We start from the raw sequence: 16,240 nt of genomic DNA, 5'->3' as shown, positions 1-16,240 counted from the left end.
CCTACTTGCAAAATCTAACTCACCAACGCAAGCGCAAGAATCCACTCCTACAAATACAATGCACCCTCCATCGCCATCTGACTCGCCTTTGGATTGTCCTGCATCATCCTCTATTATTCCTTCAACCGAATCCACTCGAACCTCTTCAACTAGATCTTCAACAGAAATGTAACAACTACCATTGAATGAGTTACACATTAATTTAATAAGCCTCTGTTAGTAAAAGAGTTAGTATACCTATTATTTCTCTAATATTTAATTAAAATAGATAGTAGAATAGAGAATTTGTTAGAGTGACTATACAAAAAGCAATGGGTAAAATGAAAATTTATACTTTTTTACTAGTCATTTTAGCTATTGTTGCTAGAGAGGCTCTCACGCAACTCAACTCTTAGGTACGGATTACGAAGCATTTTTTCATTAAAAAACAAAACGCAACTCATGGGGTTTAATTGAAACAGAGCGTTTTGTATATATAATTCAAGACTTGTTTAAACAGCATCGCTTGCAACTGTGTATTGTCTTCTTCGTGACTGGCCTAATTTTTTAAACAATTTGAAACGGTGAAACTGAAATTTTGAAAGTTTGAGAATCATTTGCCACTTACAAATGCAGGTAATGTCGATGCCCTCATGCCTCTGATGAGTAGTTGAAGGTGGGTATTTAGGCTATTCAAAAAACAAATTACTGGAAGTAAGGGAAAATAACCTGACGCTCAAAAAGCTCAACCCCAGCAAAGGTTGCCACTACTTCGGAGATGATGATCAAAAGCATTTGTTAAAGACATGTACCCACTTCCTTTCAACAACTTAAATTTCAAAGCATTTGCATATTTTATTGTACACAAGATGAGCAGAAATCCACAACAAGTTCTAGTCACTATGCTGTCTATACATAGATGTTGCACCTATTTACATCTCTGACCCTAAGATACCAACACAGAAGTAGTTGAAAACAATTACATAAAAAACATAATAAAAGAAACACCATTGCCTTGCAAGTAGCATGAACCAAACCCTGGGTGTGTTCAATTTTAAGCAACTGAAGGGCGTAATACATGATCCTGTGATGTGTCAACAACAGCAGGTGCCATGAATTGCCATGTTGGGACAACCAATGAAAGGCATCAGCTTGAGCAGAAAATGTACCCAACATTGCAGAGGGATGAGGCAGGAGCCTGGTTGAGCACTCATTGCTTTCACATGCTCCTCCAACTTCTCTTTGCCCACCTTGAGCCTCTGCTTCTCATCACGAAGCTCATTCTTCTCAGCTTGCACAAGAAAAAGGAAAGCTAATATTATATCTTCGCATCCTTTTAAATGTTGAATAAGCAATATTGTGCAAATTTTTGAGGATAGACTATCAAGCGGTTCAATTTGCTTTTGCTCATCTCCACTATTAAGCCTATTGATGATGCAAGGCCAAGTGTCAAGTCTCAGCATTTAAGGAAAATTTTAAGTCTACTCGTGAAAGGGAAGTGTTACATCAATCAGGAAATGCAACAACTAAGGCCATGTGTTAACAGAACAATTGAAGGGGTACAAAGTAATGCTGAAAGTTCAACTGTACAACCGTTGTCTTTTGACTCTTTGGTCAAGTGTTAATTAATATCATGAAAATTTTAGAAAAAAGAAGTTGACATACTGTCATAAATCATAAAGTTCAAGATATATACCAATTATATATTTAGAAAGATAAAAAGTAATTGCATGCAATTTTATAGGTTTTTTTTTGCTGAATTGAAAAGTTCAGAATTCACATATATGGAGAAGATGATATAATGAGGAAAACAAGACAACTTACAGAAAAATGAAATTAGTGGGTGATATGCAGATCTGAAAGTATCTCTATGTTAGTATTCAAAGCTCTGTTTTAATATATTCAAAGCTCCTGTTGCTTCCTGCATAATCAGATAAAATAAAATCAACATTATGCTTCTAATCCAAACAAAGCTATCAAACACATTTTAAAAAACAAATATAGAAATCTGGATAAATGCCCAAATGATTATTGAAGGGGCACCACTTCCAGCTCTCCCTCTTTCCCAGGGTTTCCTTTAAGAGTGAAAAAAAAAAAAAAAAAAAAGCCTTCACTTTAGACTCCTCCTTTCCTGGCCTCAGTTGTAAAATGAGACTTTTTGAGTAAGGAGTGAGTTGAGTGAAAACAGCACGATATCAAGGCAAGTGGAAGTGGAAGCATGGAAACCAAGATGAAGAGGATGGAACAATTTGATTGATCACTACAAGCCCAATCCTGAAGATGCTATTCCAGGAGTATTGTAGTTTCCAGGTTTGGTTATCCAACCACAATATCGAGATGCCTTTTAAGAGATCAACAAAGCAGAAGAGGCGTCACATCGATCCTCAACGCAGTTTGGAGAGAAAAATCAAGTTCCAGTAGATTTTGCGTTATTTATTTTATTTTTTTTCATCTGAAATGTAAATTTCATCCATTCATTCAACAAAATCTACATTTGACATTGAGAAAATCCTAACACAGTAATGCAAAATTTGTATTAAATTTTTGTCAAAATTTGGGATGGGGTTGACTTCCGTGATCTATTATAAGTCTTTTACCTAATACATGATGCTACCGTTCGTAGAAATTAAATTGCAAATGGAAACACAAGAAATATTTAAAAAAGGAAAAGAAAACAATACTGGAAATGCCATTGAAGTGAAAGTTAGGAAACAAAATGTAAAAGTTAGAGCTTTGTACAAATCTGATTCTCGGCAAGGTTCGAAGAAGCGTCTATACGTAAAACCTTCAATTGTTCCTGCATATGAAATCAAATATGATATATATCAAAAGCCTCATAGAGTAAAACGAAGAAGAAAATTACTGTCTAATTGAAGAATTAAAAACCTAATAAATTTGGCAAGTTTGGCTTGCGTTCCACTCTATACCATTACCTCTCCCCCATTTTGAAAGTTTGGAACGTGAGCAATCTTTGGCCAATCCTCTCCCATTCTTTGTTCACATCTTTCCTCCAAGCAAGGACACTTCGCAATTATCAAACGACGTAAAGAGGTGAGGCGGTGCATACCTTCGGGCAGTGATATTAAATTCGGACAATTTACGATTCCAAGCTCCTAAAGTGAAGTGAGATCGCCTATCCACTCTGGCAAAGATGCCAAACTAGGATAGTCCATAATTTGAAGCCCTTGGAGAGTGGTAACATCTCTAAGCTCTCTTGGGAGAGAAACCAATTTGGAACATCTATTATGGATAGATGACCAAATCTTGTAGGTCCAAGGCATCCTGCGCCATCTTCATTCTCATTGCTGATAAGTTCCTTGCAGCGAAGAATAGACAGATTTTCAAGTGAGGTGAGATGCTGAAAGAGGGGAGACATGGATATTCGCATTTTACAACAATTGAGATCAATACGAGCACTGCACTAACAAGAGACACATAAACAGAGTGGATGGCTAACATGATCTTCAATTCCAGTCAGCAAAACAACTGATTTCACTTGAAGACAAGCAAGCATTCTCACTGCCTTTTGGGATTAAAATGCTTTCAAGCAAGTGGAAGAAACCTGAAAATGCAAAATACTTGTTAGGTGGCATTTAATGACAGCTAGGATTTTTGATCATTTCTTTTAAGTTATAAATGCTAATAAAAGCTGCTCAACAAATTGTAGGCAGAACAGTATTTAAAAATTCAAAATAATATGGTTAATTGAATGTCCACTTTCACAGGCTCAGCATGCTAGCACCATTTACTCACCCGATCATCCTCATCATGAAAGTGCTCTGTATAGTGTCCCTTGTTTTGAGTACAAGTGAGGCTGCATATCCCAGTATATTGTAGAAATCCCCCAATGATTCTCACATCCACTTCATCAATTGATAATTTTTTATGCAAGTCTCTGCTGACCATCAAAAAACCAAATAATAAACTCAACAATAACTCAATGTTCCAATGAAAATAGTAAAAAGGTAAAATCAATCCATCAACAATGACTCCAGTAACAATAATAATAAAAAGAATCTCTCTAAATATGCATTTGATTATGAGAATACTAAGAGTTATGCAAAAAAAATTTTGAGTTTCTATGAAAATTTGGGATGGGTCTTCCCTAGTCTATCATAAGTCTTTTATCCAATACCGATCACTGGCATTTAAACATAGGATTTTTAAACACATAGAGAGAGCAAGAGAGAGAGAGAGAGAGAGAGCATACTTCTGTGTCACTCTCCACTGATTCCACATCAATGTTGAAATCAGCAATAATATTGATGATTTCTACCAGTAATCCAGGTCTATCAGCTGTCTCTATATAAAGTAAGCTGTAAATTGGAGAGAAAAATGCATAATAAAACGATAGATCAATGCACCCATTCTTTGCAAACAATTATCGAACTTCATTCAAAGTATGACCTCCTCTTCGGTCCACAAGAGAAACGTAAAAATGAAGAACAAATTATAAGCTAAAGGACAACTTAATCATAAGTAGCAAACCTCCTCTTAGATCCATCTTCCTTCACTTGTATCTGAGTTGCAATATCACATCAAGCTACAGAACAAAGTCACAAACTTCGGTTCAACTTTGTAAAGTTACAAAAAGCACATGAAATTGAAGTTGGTTAAGCTAAGTAGATCATAGCCATGAAAACTCTGATTGATCCCCACTGTATTACAAATTATACTTTCTATTGAATAAGCCTCAACGATGGCACCACATGGAAAAAGAGGAGAATATTTGATGAATAAACAGAGGACTAATCAATGAAGCCAAACTTGAAACATCCTCTGAAGAAGATGGGAAAACATGATCAAACAGTTGCTGCTCAAGCTGACAGACCTGCAATTTATGTAAGTTTTTATCAAAATTATGTAACTATCACATACTCCATTCAAAATCACAAAGTTATTCCCATTTTTCTTGTTCATCAAATAACAGAGGAAGGCATAAAAATATAAATGGATTTCCAATACATATTATCTCATCAAGGGACATGAGGTATCATGCATTCAGAGTATAAGAATAAATCTTAAATCTACCCCATAATCATAAGATACCCAAATATTCTTCATTAACAAAATGGACAATAACTCCTAATATTCAAACACTAGTTGCGCATGTCCAGATTTAAATATCAAGATCGTGCTTCTAATCCAAACAAAGCCATCAAACACATTTTAAAAATCATATAGAAATCCGGGAAAATACCCAACCAACTCTTGAACCCAACTCCCAGCTCCCCACCTCTTTCCCAGGGTTTCCTTCAAAAGAGAAAAAAAGAAGACCTTCATTTTAAAGCTCCCTTCTTGGCCTCTGTTGTGAAAAGATATTTTTTCGATCAAGGAAGGAGTGAGTTAAGTGAAAAGGACACAATTCCAAGGCAAGAGGAAATGGAACATGGGACCAGGGGCAAAGACAAATAAAAGTTACAGGCCAGCACGTATAAGAGGAATTGTCTCTTTTTCGGCAATTGACATGGAGCACCCTTTTCACAAATGCCTCCTCATCCACTCCAAGGCTAATATCTACTGCTTCAGCTTTCAACACCTTATGATCTTTGAGAAGATAATTAAAAGACCAAGCCTTAAGATGATATTCCAGGAATCATATAGATTTTCTTAATTTTTCCATCTCAAATTCCCGACTTCTCAACTTAATGCTTAGCTGCAGAGTGAAAAAGTTTCGAGTTGGCTCCAAATCTTAAATCCATGTATGTCAGTGCTTCAATTGTTTCTGCATATGAAATCCGATAAATAAAAAATTCTCTAAAATCATAAATCAGAAATGCTTCAATTGCTTCAATTGTTTCTGCAAGTGAAATAAGGAAGAAGGAATAGCATTTGACATTTTAACATTGGTATACGTATCACTAATACAATTCCACCATTAGATAAAAGAGAGAAACTCAATTATGCCAAGTCTCTTTGAAGAAATGAATTTGTCTTATCCGAACAGATTGTAGAAATATCCACATGTTTCCCACAACCCATTTCATGAATTACTGCTTGCAATCAAAAAACAAAATAATAAATTCAACAATAACCCAAAAATTTTCAATGAAAATAATAAAAATGTAAATTTTATCCGTTCATTCAACATAATCTGCATTTGACACTGAGAAAATCCTAACACAGTAATGCAAATTTGTATTAAATTTTTGTGAAAATTTGGGATAGGATTGACTTCCCTCATCTATTAATTATAAGTCTTTTACCCAATACGTGATGCTACCGTTTGTAGAATTTAAATTTCAAATGGAAACGAAAGAAATGTTGAAAAACTAAAGGAAGAAAACAATACTGGAAATGCCATTGAAGTGAAAGATAGGAAAAAGTACTGTAAATGTTCGAGCTTTGCAGAAATCTGATTGTCTCAAGAAGCGTTCATACGTGAAACTAAATGCCTCCTGCATATGAAATCAAATAAGATATATATCAAAAGCCTGACAGAGTAAAATAAAGAGGAACAACAAGAAGAAGAAAAATTATTGTCTAATTGGTGCCTTAAAAACCTCAAGATATTGGCGAATTCGACTTGCTACCCATTCTTCAACATGACCATCGCCGCCTTTACGAAAGTTTGGGACGTGAGCAATCTTTGGCCAATCCTCTCCCGTTCCTTGCTCACATCTTTCCTCCAAGCAAGGACACCCCGCAATTGTCAAACGACGTAAAGAGGTGAGGCGGCGCATACCTTCGGGCAATGATATTAGCTTCGGACAATTTACGACTTCAAGCTCCTGAAGTGAAGGGAGATCGCCTATCCACTCCGGTAAAGACACCAAACTAGGGCAAACCATAATTTGAAGCCCTTGCAGAGTGGTAACATCTCTAAGCACTCTTGGGAGAGAAACCAAATTTGGAACGCCAATGATAGATAGATGACCAAATCTTGTAGCTCCAAGGCCATGTGCGCCATCTTCATTCTCATTGCTGGTAAGTTCTTTGCAGTGAAGAATAGTCAGATTTTCAAGTGAGGTGAGATGTTGAAAGAGTGGAGAAATTGATATTCTCATTTTACGACAATCCAAAATCCCCAGGGTCTCAAGAGAAGTGAGGTTCTGCAGCCACTCTAGTGGCAGATATTCAAGTTGCTCTAATTCTATAAGATAAAGATACTTCAATTTGGAGAGATCAAAAAGGGGAGAGGGAGAGGAGGGTGTTGTTAGCGACATCATAGGGCAATTTTGTATACATAAAAAAGAAAGGGAAGGAAATGAAGGGAATAACGGAAGATGATCTGTTTCCCTCGTCTTTCGCCATCCCCTCAACTTTGGCAAATTAGCAAGTACTAGAAATTTGAGGGGAGAAGAGGACACGTCATTACCATCATTGCTTATGTACTCCAGCTCACTTAAGTGACTAAGACAAAGACGCTTGAGAAAAGGGAATCGGTCCAATGGTGGGATATGTTGAAGCCATTTACAATCCGATATTCGAATACAAGTCAAATTTGAGAGCGAGGACACCCAACTAGATAACCTCACACCTGCATACCCAACTATATATAATAATTTCAAATTTAGGTGTGGCCGAAGGTTTTGCAACAGTTGTTCATCATTTGCAATTGCCTTATCACTTTCATCACTAGGTTCTGGGTCCCACTCTAACATCAGACGCTGAAGATGTCGCTTCCTCTCCAAGTTTGCAGCCTTAGCTTTTGATGGAGAATATCTGGAGTGCTCTAAACCCTTGATCCGTAAGTCTCCTCTCAACTCATCTAAACCATCTAGCTCCCCTAGCCCACCCTTTGGCTTGGAAAGAAAACTTTTTTTCTTCCCTAAAATGTATAGCGACAATGTTTGGAGAGCAATCAATTTTCCTAGTCCATGAGGCATATGAGTCAAGCTATCACACCCATCTAGCCCAAGATGCCTAAGGCTGATTAAGTTTCTAGTCTCTTCTGGCAATTCTTTAAGCCCACGACAAAACTCAAGTCTTAGTGTTTGCAAATTCTGCAATTTAGTTATAGAAGCAGGGAGTAGTTTGATATCTTCATTCCTAGACAGATCTAGAAATCTTAAATGCTCTAACTTTCCAATGGAATTCGGCACTTTTTGAATATTCGACCGACTCAAATTCAAAGCACGCAAGCATTTAAAACTTGAAATAAGTGTATTAAAGACTGGCTTATTCATTTCAAGTACTGAATTGTTCCAGTTAAATACATCATCATGTCCTGGAAGTATTGGAATGCGTAGAAGAAGTGTTCTCATTTTGTTAGGCTTGGGCAAAAGAGCAGGAATATCTGGTAATGAATCTGAAGAATGAAATGCCACATGACGAGTTCTTCCAACTACTTTTTCTCTATCTGGATATAAAATTGTGCACTCCTCACCTGCTCCTGACTGTGCAAGATCGTGAATAAGGTCATGCATTTTGCACTTTCCTATTTCACCAACTATATCTCTTTGTACGTCTTGGAAAAACGACCTCCAAAGCAAATCCATAAAATATTCACGACCAATATCTTCAAGATGTCTATTTCCATATGATGAATGAAGAAAGCCTTGAGCTATCCATAACTGAATCAACACCTTCATTTCAATTTCATAATCTTTTGGAAACAATGAACAAAAGGCAAAACATTGCTTTAAGTGTGATGGGAGATGATCATAACTCAACTTAAGTATTGGAAAAATATCATTTTCTTGTTGAGTTATTTTGTAAAGATCATGGTTTTTAAAGTACAACCAATCATCTTCCGAATTTTTGAAATATAATAGACCCCCAATGCTCCTTATAGCAAGAGGAACTTGTGCACACTTTTGTATGATCTCCCTTCCAATTTCTACTAGCTTTGGATTATTTGGCTCTTCCCCGTTTTTAAATGCCATTTTCTTAAATAAATTCCAAGAACTGCTTTCAGATAAACCTCTCAAAGGATATGGTGAAATTGTACCTGTAATCTCTGCAATCTTTTCGCTACGTGTAGTAATCAAAACTTTGCTTCCTCTTAGGCCACCCACTAACAACTTTTCCAAGTTGGACCATGTACCATGATTCTCATTCCACACATCGTCTAAAACAAGTAAATATCGCTTCCCATCAATTTTTGCTCGAAGCTCACTTTGCAATGGATCCATCTCAAGGCTTTTAGGTCTCTCCTTAGTCGCAGATTCTATAAGCTTTACAATGATAGTTTTCACGTCAAAAGGATCAGAGACACATGCCCACATCCTCAGGTCAAAATGTCTTCGAACCTCCTCGTCGTTGTACACATACTGCGCAAGCGTGGTCTTTCCTTGTCCACCAATCCCAACTATGGGAATTATGGAAACATTCTTCTCATTCACATTGGGATCGAATAACAGCTTTTTAATAGACTCCTTATCATCCTCTCTCCCAATGACATCTTCCCCATGTACAAATGAGTGTGTATCTTGTCTTTTCACATGCTCAAACTGTGTCGCTGTGGTGTGCTCATTGAAGCCAAATTTGATCCTATCAATTGCAATTTCATCCAGTCTTGCCCTAACTGCCTTGATCCTATGACCCATTTTAAAGCCATATACAAGCTGGTTCGATTTGGAAAAGAAGATGCGTACCTGTAATACTCCCAAATATTTAGTACGGTCCATTGCGAAAAGTTAAACATTTTTTGGGCTATATGTGTAATTAAGGAAAATATGAAGGTCATGTTTGTAATTGTTGTAAGTTTAAGTTAGAGTTTTTTTTTTTTGGTTGTTTTATTTACAACCATCCATTCCAATCCGTTCACGGTGATAGTTTTAGAATTCCCTTACCATTGAATAGTTGGGTTTATAATGGGGGCCGATAATTTATGTGACTTTTTCTAGACGCCATTTGCTCCTTGGAAAGATGTCGCAACTTAATTAGCCGTACATTTTTTGCATATGGTTAGTACTCTTACAAATGAGACTGTTTTTTGTAAGACTCTATTTATAGCAGTTGTAAGGATAAAGAAAACAAACAAAACAATGGAATATAAAAGCATCTATATATGTCAAAATGATACATGAAGACATTGTTACTGTAACGTCCCATATTTGATATAAGTTAGTATGAGTTTTAGCCCAATGTCTTGGGCTTTAGATATATGAACCAATGTTATTGGCCCTAGTGAACTTAATAAAAATTGGATCAAAGACCCTAAAAGAGATTATAAGAGATAATTAATTTCTTAACCTAATGGACTAATCCATGGCATAGTCTTATCCCTAATGATGGGCATAATTTAATGTTTCATTCATAATTTTGTAAGATGATAGTTTATAACCAGAAAGCAATTTAAGTCTATGTGTACAAGATGTGTTGATCTTTTTGGAAGAAAATATTGTCCTTTAAAAATGACGTTTATAATGATGTTCATTCATGAAATAGACATAGGATCTAATACCAAAAGCCAAAAACCAGAAACTTTTATAGCCAAAAACCTCTTTTCAATGGCTCATTTGAGTGGTAAAAACCTTCTAAACATAACCCTCAAGCGGTGTTAAGCCTATATCAAGAAAATAAGTAATTACTCATATATGGCATCAAGAAGAGCTTTGGGTTAAATCTGGAAATTAAACTTTCAGTCAATGGCATGTTTAGGTGGGTATTTGATCCAAATTTCGTCAAGTTAAAAACCTTAGATATATGTGTTGTGGGCCAATGGGCCAAGTGACCAGAGTGTAGTGCTCTAATTTAGGTCCATTTAGTGAGTTGTGGGCCTTATCTGGTTTACCTAGTTAGGAGGAGGTTCAAATGGGCCATTTCTTACCCAAGCCCCCATAAAAACAATTTTGAGATTTTTGGAAGAAAACTAAACCACTTTTTTCGTGAAATTTCAAGATTAACCCTACTTTCGTTTATTTATTCAAAAGTTATGAAAATATTAATAGAATGAGCTCCTAGAATATGATACATTTTAAGGAAAAAGAAAACTTTATGTTCGGACCAAGGTACAAAAAAGAAATAAACATTAAAAATATTTTTTATTAAAGAGAAAAGAAAAGAAAAGAAACTTTAGGGTTAAGCTTTTAACTTATTTCTAAGAAAAAAACATCTCTAATAATAGAGGGAAGGTTTGAAAAGTCAAGTAACTTAGGAACGAATTTAAATTACGATTTACATGCCTAGTATAGGGATAATTTAGTTAAACCTTACTGTTCAGGTTTTAATAGTTGTCGCCTAACTTTTAGTACGGTATTGACTATCGAGGTAACTTGTACTCTTTTCCACTTCTAAATGCATGTCAATTTAAGTGATTATTGCTTATATATATATATATATATAAGCAATAATTGGGTTTATGATGAAATTATCTTGAGATTAGAATTTCCATACCGTTCAATAGTTGGGTTTAACATTATAATGAACAAATTGTTGTTGTTGTTGAGAAATTTTAAACTACGTAAACTGATATATATTTGCTTTGGCTTGTGTTGTGATAAATATTTGTATGTATGTATGGGAATGCTTTAGTGACAGACAACATCATGTGCACATTAATGAAGAATTTACCTGTTTTGCCATCTTCTTATCCCGTGTCATCAGTTGTCGGCGTAGAAGTTGAGTGGAGTAGTCATCCAGCAAGTCGTCGGCGTCATACATGGCCTCCTTGAGCTTTCGAAGCCAATCTTTGATCATATGGTTATGGGCCTGCTTCTCCTCCGAGTCCAAAAGCACAGCTTGGATGGTGGAAACAGTATCCCCGAGCTTTCGAAGCTCATTTTTGAAACCCCATAACACTCCAATCTCTTGGAGAGCAAGAGAACTCAAACTCCTAATGATGCTCCCAGCAGTGTCGTAGAGAACTATTTCAGCCATTTGTGGGTTGTGGGTGGTGAGTCAGGTAAACCGATCTTGAGGAAATTATTGATGATGCAGAGGTGTATAGGATATATTATTGATGATTCAGAGGTGCATCATTGACTTGACGTTTTTTTCATTGAAACCGTGTTAGAGGTTGGTCCATTCCATATCATTATCAGTTGAACAGGAAAAGATTTGGAAATCGTGGGAGTCGTTGGTGCATCATTATTCCTTATTCATTGAGTTTTTTTTTTTTTTTTTTTGTAAATTGGACATAATTGTCAGTTGAATCAAAATAGTTGAATGTAATTACCCGCGTGAATAGTTCAAGGAGTGCCAATTATGTTCGAAGATAATGTAGAGATATTTAGTTGGAAAATGGAACCCGCGGGAGTAGGTGGGACATCACTATTAGTTGAATGGGAAATGTTGAAAAAATGCGGGAGTGGGCAGGAAGAGTTGAATGGAAATAAAAAGAAAAAAAACTTTTAATTGTGAAAATATTTTTTAAAATTATCAAAATATTGTTAATATTCTCCTCAACGACAATGACAATGATGAAACAATCCTTAATAAAATAAAAACAAAAAATACTAAAATTTCTAAAAAAAAAAACTTAATTTTTGAAAATAAAAAATTTCTGTTTAAAAAAAAAAAAAATTCGTTTAAAAAAATTTGTTTTAAAAAAATTCTTTTTATTTTTTAATTAAAATTTTTCATTTAAAAAAAAATTAAAAACTCTTTTTTTTTTTTTTTTAGCGAATTTATAGGTGTATTTTTGTCTTATTGAGAAATTTATAAGCACATTTTTATCTTTTTGCTAGCTTTGGGAGACATTGACAATGTTTTAGTACTTTGGAGGGACATTATCAAAGTTTAAGAAAACATTGTCAATTGAGTGGTAGTTTGAGGAGGTACGTGAACTTTACCATTTTATTTTTTATTTTTTTCCAATGGCTTACTAGTTTCCCTGTAATTACTTAATTACTTAATTCCTCTATTTGCTTACTCTCCTCAATTTTCTCTAATTCATTATTTTTTGAAATCGGTTAACATAATTCATGAATAGGTGAAATAATTGTGGGGGGTAGAAACAGCAACCAATTTTTTTAAAATTTGCTTCTTTTTATTGATAATTCTTAAAAGATGGGAATGAATAAAAAGGAGTGTGTATAATTAAATTTTTCTTTCACAATTTCTTGCAAATTTGATTCTACTTTAATTGCTTTTTGTTCTACTAATTATTTTTTCTTTGACAATGTCGAGGTCTTAGCCGAGTCCTAACCGGGTCTCGGCGATATTCCGGCAAAGTCTTGGCAATGGCTCAGTCGGGTCTTGTGATTACAATCAAATCATTGCAATTGCATATCAATTCTTTGTGATTTGATTACCTTATTTGTAGTGTATTCAACTATCCTATTTTTCCTGTAAGTAGGGATATTGATTGATCTTTGTAAATTAATCAAGTGAAATAAGAGCAAAATGCAGCCTATGAGGCTTTATTATGTAGAAGTAGATCATAAACCGAATTATTTAAAATCTTGTTTATTTTTTTTATTCCGTTTTGTCTTTATTTTTCTATTTGATTATCATTTCTTTTAGCTAATTTCAGAATAAGAAGCTCAAACTCAAATAATAGTTTACAGTTTTAAAAAGAAAAATTATTTTACGGAAATTAAATAAATTTTTCTTTGACAATTTCTTGCAAATTTGATTCTACTTTAATTGCTTTTTGTTCTACCAATGATTTTTTTCTTATCAGACTTCAATTTGTCTAATTTTATTCTATTATAAATTTCAACTTTCTCTAACCATTCAAAAAATTTAACATACTCTTTAATTTCATTCATATATTTATAATAATCATTTCTAATTTTATTTCTTTTTAATTTCGAAAACATCTAAAAATCCATTCCCTTTTTTCATCAATTTCTTTTGCTATAAATTCATTTTCAAAGAAATCAAGAGCGCTTAAAAGATACATAAAAGGGCGTATATGCAGGAAACATGATTATGATCAATGTGTAAACACCATAATAAACCATCCAATTGCACCTTAGAGCATTCCTAGCAGCTTCACAAAAAATTACTCACTAAAATAATTAAAAGTAAATTTTTCTTTATTTTAACAACTCACCTTTTTCGAACACCCACAGCAGCCTAACTATTTTAATAATCCATTTTTACTATTCTATTTAAATATTATTTTTCAAAGATTTGTTTATTTTTTCTCTAACTTTTGTATTTTTGAATATTTGCATTTTCCTAATGATCTATTTTAAGAATATTTGTCTTATTTAATATTTTTAAAAATTTGTAATTTTCCGATAATATTCTTTATCGAACGGTAATATTCTTGGTTGGTTTTCTTCGGGAGAAAACCACCCAGATTGTGAAGGAGGAAGTGGGTTTGTGGAGAGAAATGGCGCTAAATGCTAAATGGGTGAGAGAAAAGAAAAAGAGAAAGGAGAAAGGCCTGCAGAGAAGAGAAGAAAAGAGAAAAAATTAAAAATTAAAAAAAAAAGAGAGAAATTATTTTGTTTAATCAATAGATGAGTGAATGGTACTCACTATTCACTCACCATTTTATTTTGGTTAAAATAATGAGTCTAAACAGTGAAAATTTAAACCACTTTTATTAAATTACAAATAACTAGAATCCCAATCCCATGTTAAGTATGACTTGAATTAAAAGTAATGTTGAGACCCAGTGGTTTGTCTCCTTCTTCAAGTATGAGAGGTTCTTGGTTCAACCGATTTGCTCCTTTACATGTGGGTTTTGGAGTTCTTCTCCTATGTGTACTTGGACTCCTTGTTTGACTTATAGTAGGAATCCTATACCAACATGTAAAAGGAGAGTTAAGCTTTTATATAAGGAACAAAGCACAAGGTGAATTTGTGTGTGCCAAACGTGAATATATGTGAGCACCAAAGGGAGGATAAAAAGACCGAGAGAATTTAAGAGAAGGAGGTACAAGGACTGTCACTGTGTTTTCTTCTTGGTGGTTTTTGGAGGAGCCAAAAACAAGTGATTAGAAGAAAAAAGTGCTGCAGAGTGAGAGAAGAAAATAGAGATCAGTCGTCATCTGCTCTAGCAAAAGAAGAGTTTGTACATCAGTGTTTTGTATTCTATTTTGACAATAATCTTTCTTGTGTAATAGTGAGATTTGTGTGTATTGGGGCTTTGGGATCTAAGTGATTTTCTATCTACTATTTTTGTACTTCATCTTTTGATAGTGATTTCCCCCAGGTAGTCTCCTCCAGTGGATGTAGGCTTGTTAAGCCGAACCACTTAAATGTTGGTGTCCTGTGTGATTTGATTGCTTATCTTTGTTATTCCGCATACTTCTTATTTTTCGCATCTCACGGGTCTTGGGAAATAGGCTTAATTTCCTAACAACTGGTATCAAAGTTTTTGGTTCGAGTGGGAGTGATGGCAGTAGAAGAACGAAAGATAGGAATCGAAAAATTTAACGGCAAAAATTTTGGGTATTGAAAGGTATGGATTGAAGATATTCTTTATGGGAAGGATCTTCATCAACCCATATTGCATCATTATCATTGAAACCGTGTTAGAGATTGGTCCATCATTCCATATCAATATCAGTTGAACGTACAGGAAAAGATTTGGAAATCATGGGAGTCGTTGGTGCATCATTATTCGTTATTCATTGAGTTTTTTTTTTTTTTGGTAAAGTCCATATACCCCCTCAAACTACCTCCCAATTGATAATGTCCCCCCCAAACTTTCAATTACGACAATGTACCCCCTAAACTACCAAAATATTGTCAATATCCCCCCAAAGCTAGCAAAAAGATCAAAATGTCCCTATATATTTATCAATATGACAAAAATACCCCTAAAATTAAAAAAATAAAATAAATAAAACGAAAATTTTAATTTTTTTAATTTTTAAACGATTTTTTTTTTAAACCGAAATTTTTATTTAAAAAAAAAATCAATTTTTATTTTTTTAGATTTTTTTTTTTAAATATGTTTTAAAAAACGAAAATTTTATTTTTTTTAAACGAAAATATTTTAATTTTTTTTAAAACGGAAATTTTTATTTAAAAATTATAAAAGAAAACTTTTTTTTTTAAAAAAAAAAACAAAAAAACAAACGAAAAATTTTCAATTTTTATAAAAAAAAAAAAAAAAATCGAAATTTTTTAATTTTTTTTTCTAATAAAAAGATTTTTTTTAATTTTATTTTAGGTTTTTCCAGAAATTTTAGTATTTTTTTTTTAAATTTTACTAAGGGTAGTTTCGTCAATGAGGGGTACGTTGACAATGTTTTGGTAGTTTGGGGGGTATATTGTCGCAATTTAAAGTTTGAGGGAACATTGTCAATTGGGTGGTAGTTTGAGGGGGGTATATAGACTTTTTTTTTTTTTTTGTAAATTGGACGTAAATAGGTGCATTTATGTGATGAGACAGTAAGCCAGTCGAATAAATATCCAATATTTGCCATTTGACAAATTGGACTTGGTACAATAAATGCAGGGGAAA

The 16,240-nt window shown here is 34.1% G+C and overlaps 1 protein-coding gene across 6 annotated transcripts; it reads right to left on the bottom strand.

Annotated features, from left to right (window-relative positions):
* Positions 1–820: 820 nt before the first annotated feature.
* LOC132180869 (putative disease resistance protein RGA3) lies at positions 821–11,770 on the bottom strand. Of its 6 annotated transcripts, XM_059593850.1 has the most exons (11): positions 11,440–11,770; positions 6,483–9,518; positions 6,309–6,377; positions 4,656–4,810; positions 4,468–4,522; positions 4,190–4,295; positions 3,733–3,877; positions 2,913–3,541; positions 2,719–2,776; positions 1,804–1,900; positions 821–1,270 (listed from the first exon to the last, which is right to left on the bottom strand). In XM_059593850.1, the coding sequence occupies exons 1-4, from the start codon at positions 11,743–11,745 to the stop codon at positions 4,673–4,675; spliced, it is 3,549 nt and encodes a 1,182-aa protein (XP_059449833.1). In that variant the 5' UTR covers positions 11,746–11,770; the 3' UTR covers positions 821–1,270; positions 1,804–1,900; positions 2,719–2,776; positions 2,913–3,541; positions 3,733–3,877; positions 4,190–4,295; positions 4,468–4,522; positions 4,656–4,672. The 6 variants fall into 6 exon arrangements, with proteins under 6 accessions (XP_059449833.1, XP_059449835.1, XP_059449834.1 ...); XM_059593852.1 differs by having other exon boundaries at positions 2,913–3,295; positions 3,437–3,541; positions 4,190–4,810; XM_059593851.1 differs by having other exon boundaries at positions 2,913–3,284; positions 3,437–3,541; positions 4,190–4,810.
* Positions 11,771–16,240: the final 4,470 nt, after the last annotated feature.

This window comes from Corylus avellana, chromosome ca5 (assembly GCF_901000735.1).
Source record: "Corylus avellana chromosome ca5, CavTom2PMs-1.0".
NCBI classification, from domain to species: Eukaryota; Viridiplantae; Streptophyta; class Magnoliopsida; order Fagales; family Betulaceae; genus Corylus; species Corylus avellana.
Note: the sequence above shows the minus strand (reverse complement) of the source record. Positions and strands in the feature narration are given on the sequence as shown.

Coding starts and splice junctions, on each gene's coding strand:
- LOC132180869 (XM_059593847.1), bottom strand. CDS start 11,745: ATGGCTGAAATAGTTCTCTACGACACTGCTGGGAGCATCATTAGGAGT. Junction 6,378..6,482: donor GAATTCGCCAATATCTTGAG/GTTTTTAAGGCA, acceptor TTTCATATGCAG/GAGGCATTTAGTTTCACGTA. Junction 4,811..6,308: donor GCAAAGCTCGAACATTTACA/GTACTTTTTCCT, acceptor CATAAATTGCAG/GTCTGTCAGCTTGAGCAGCA.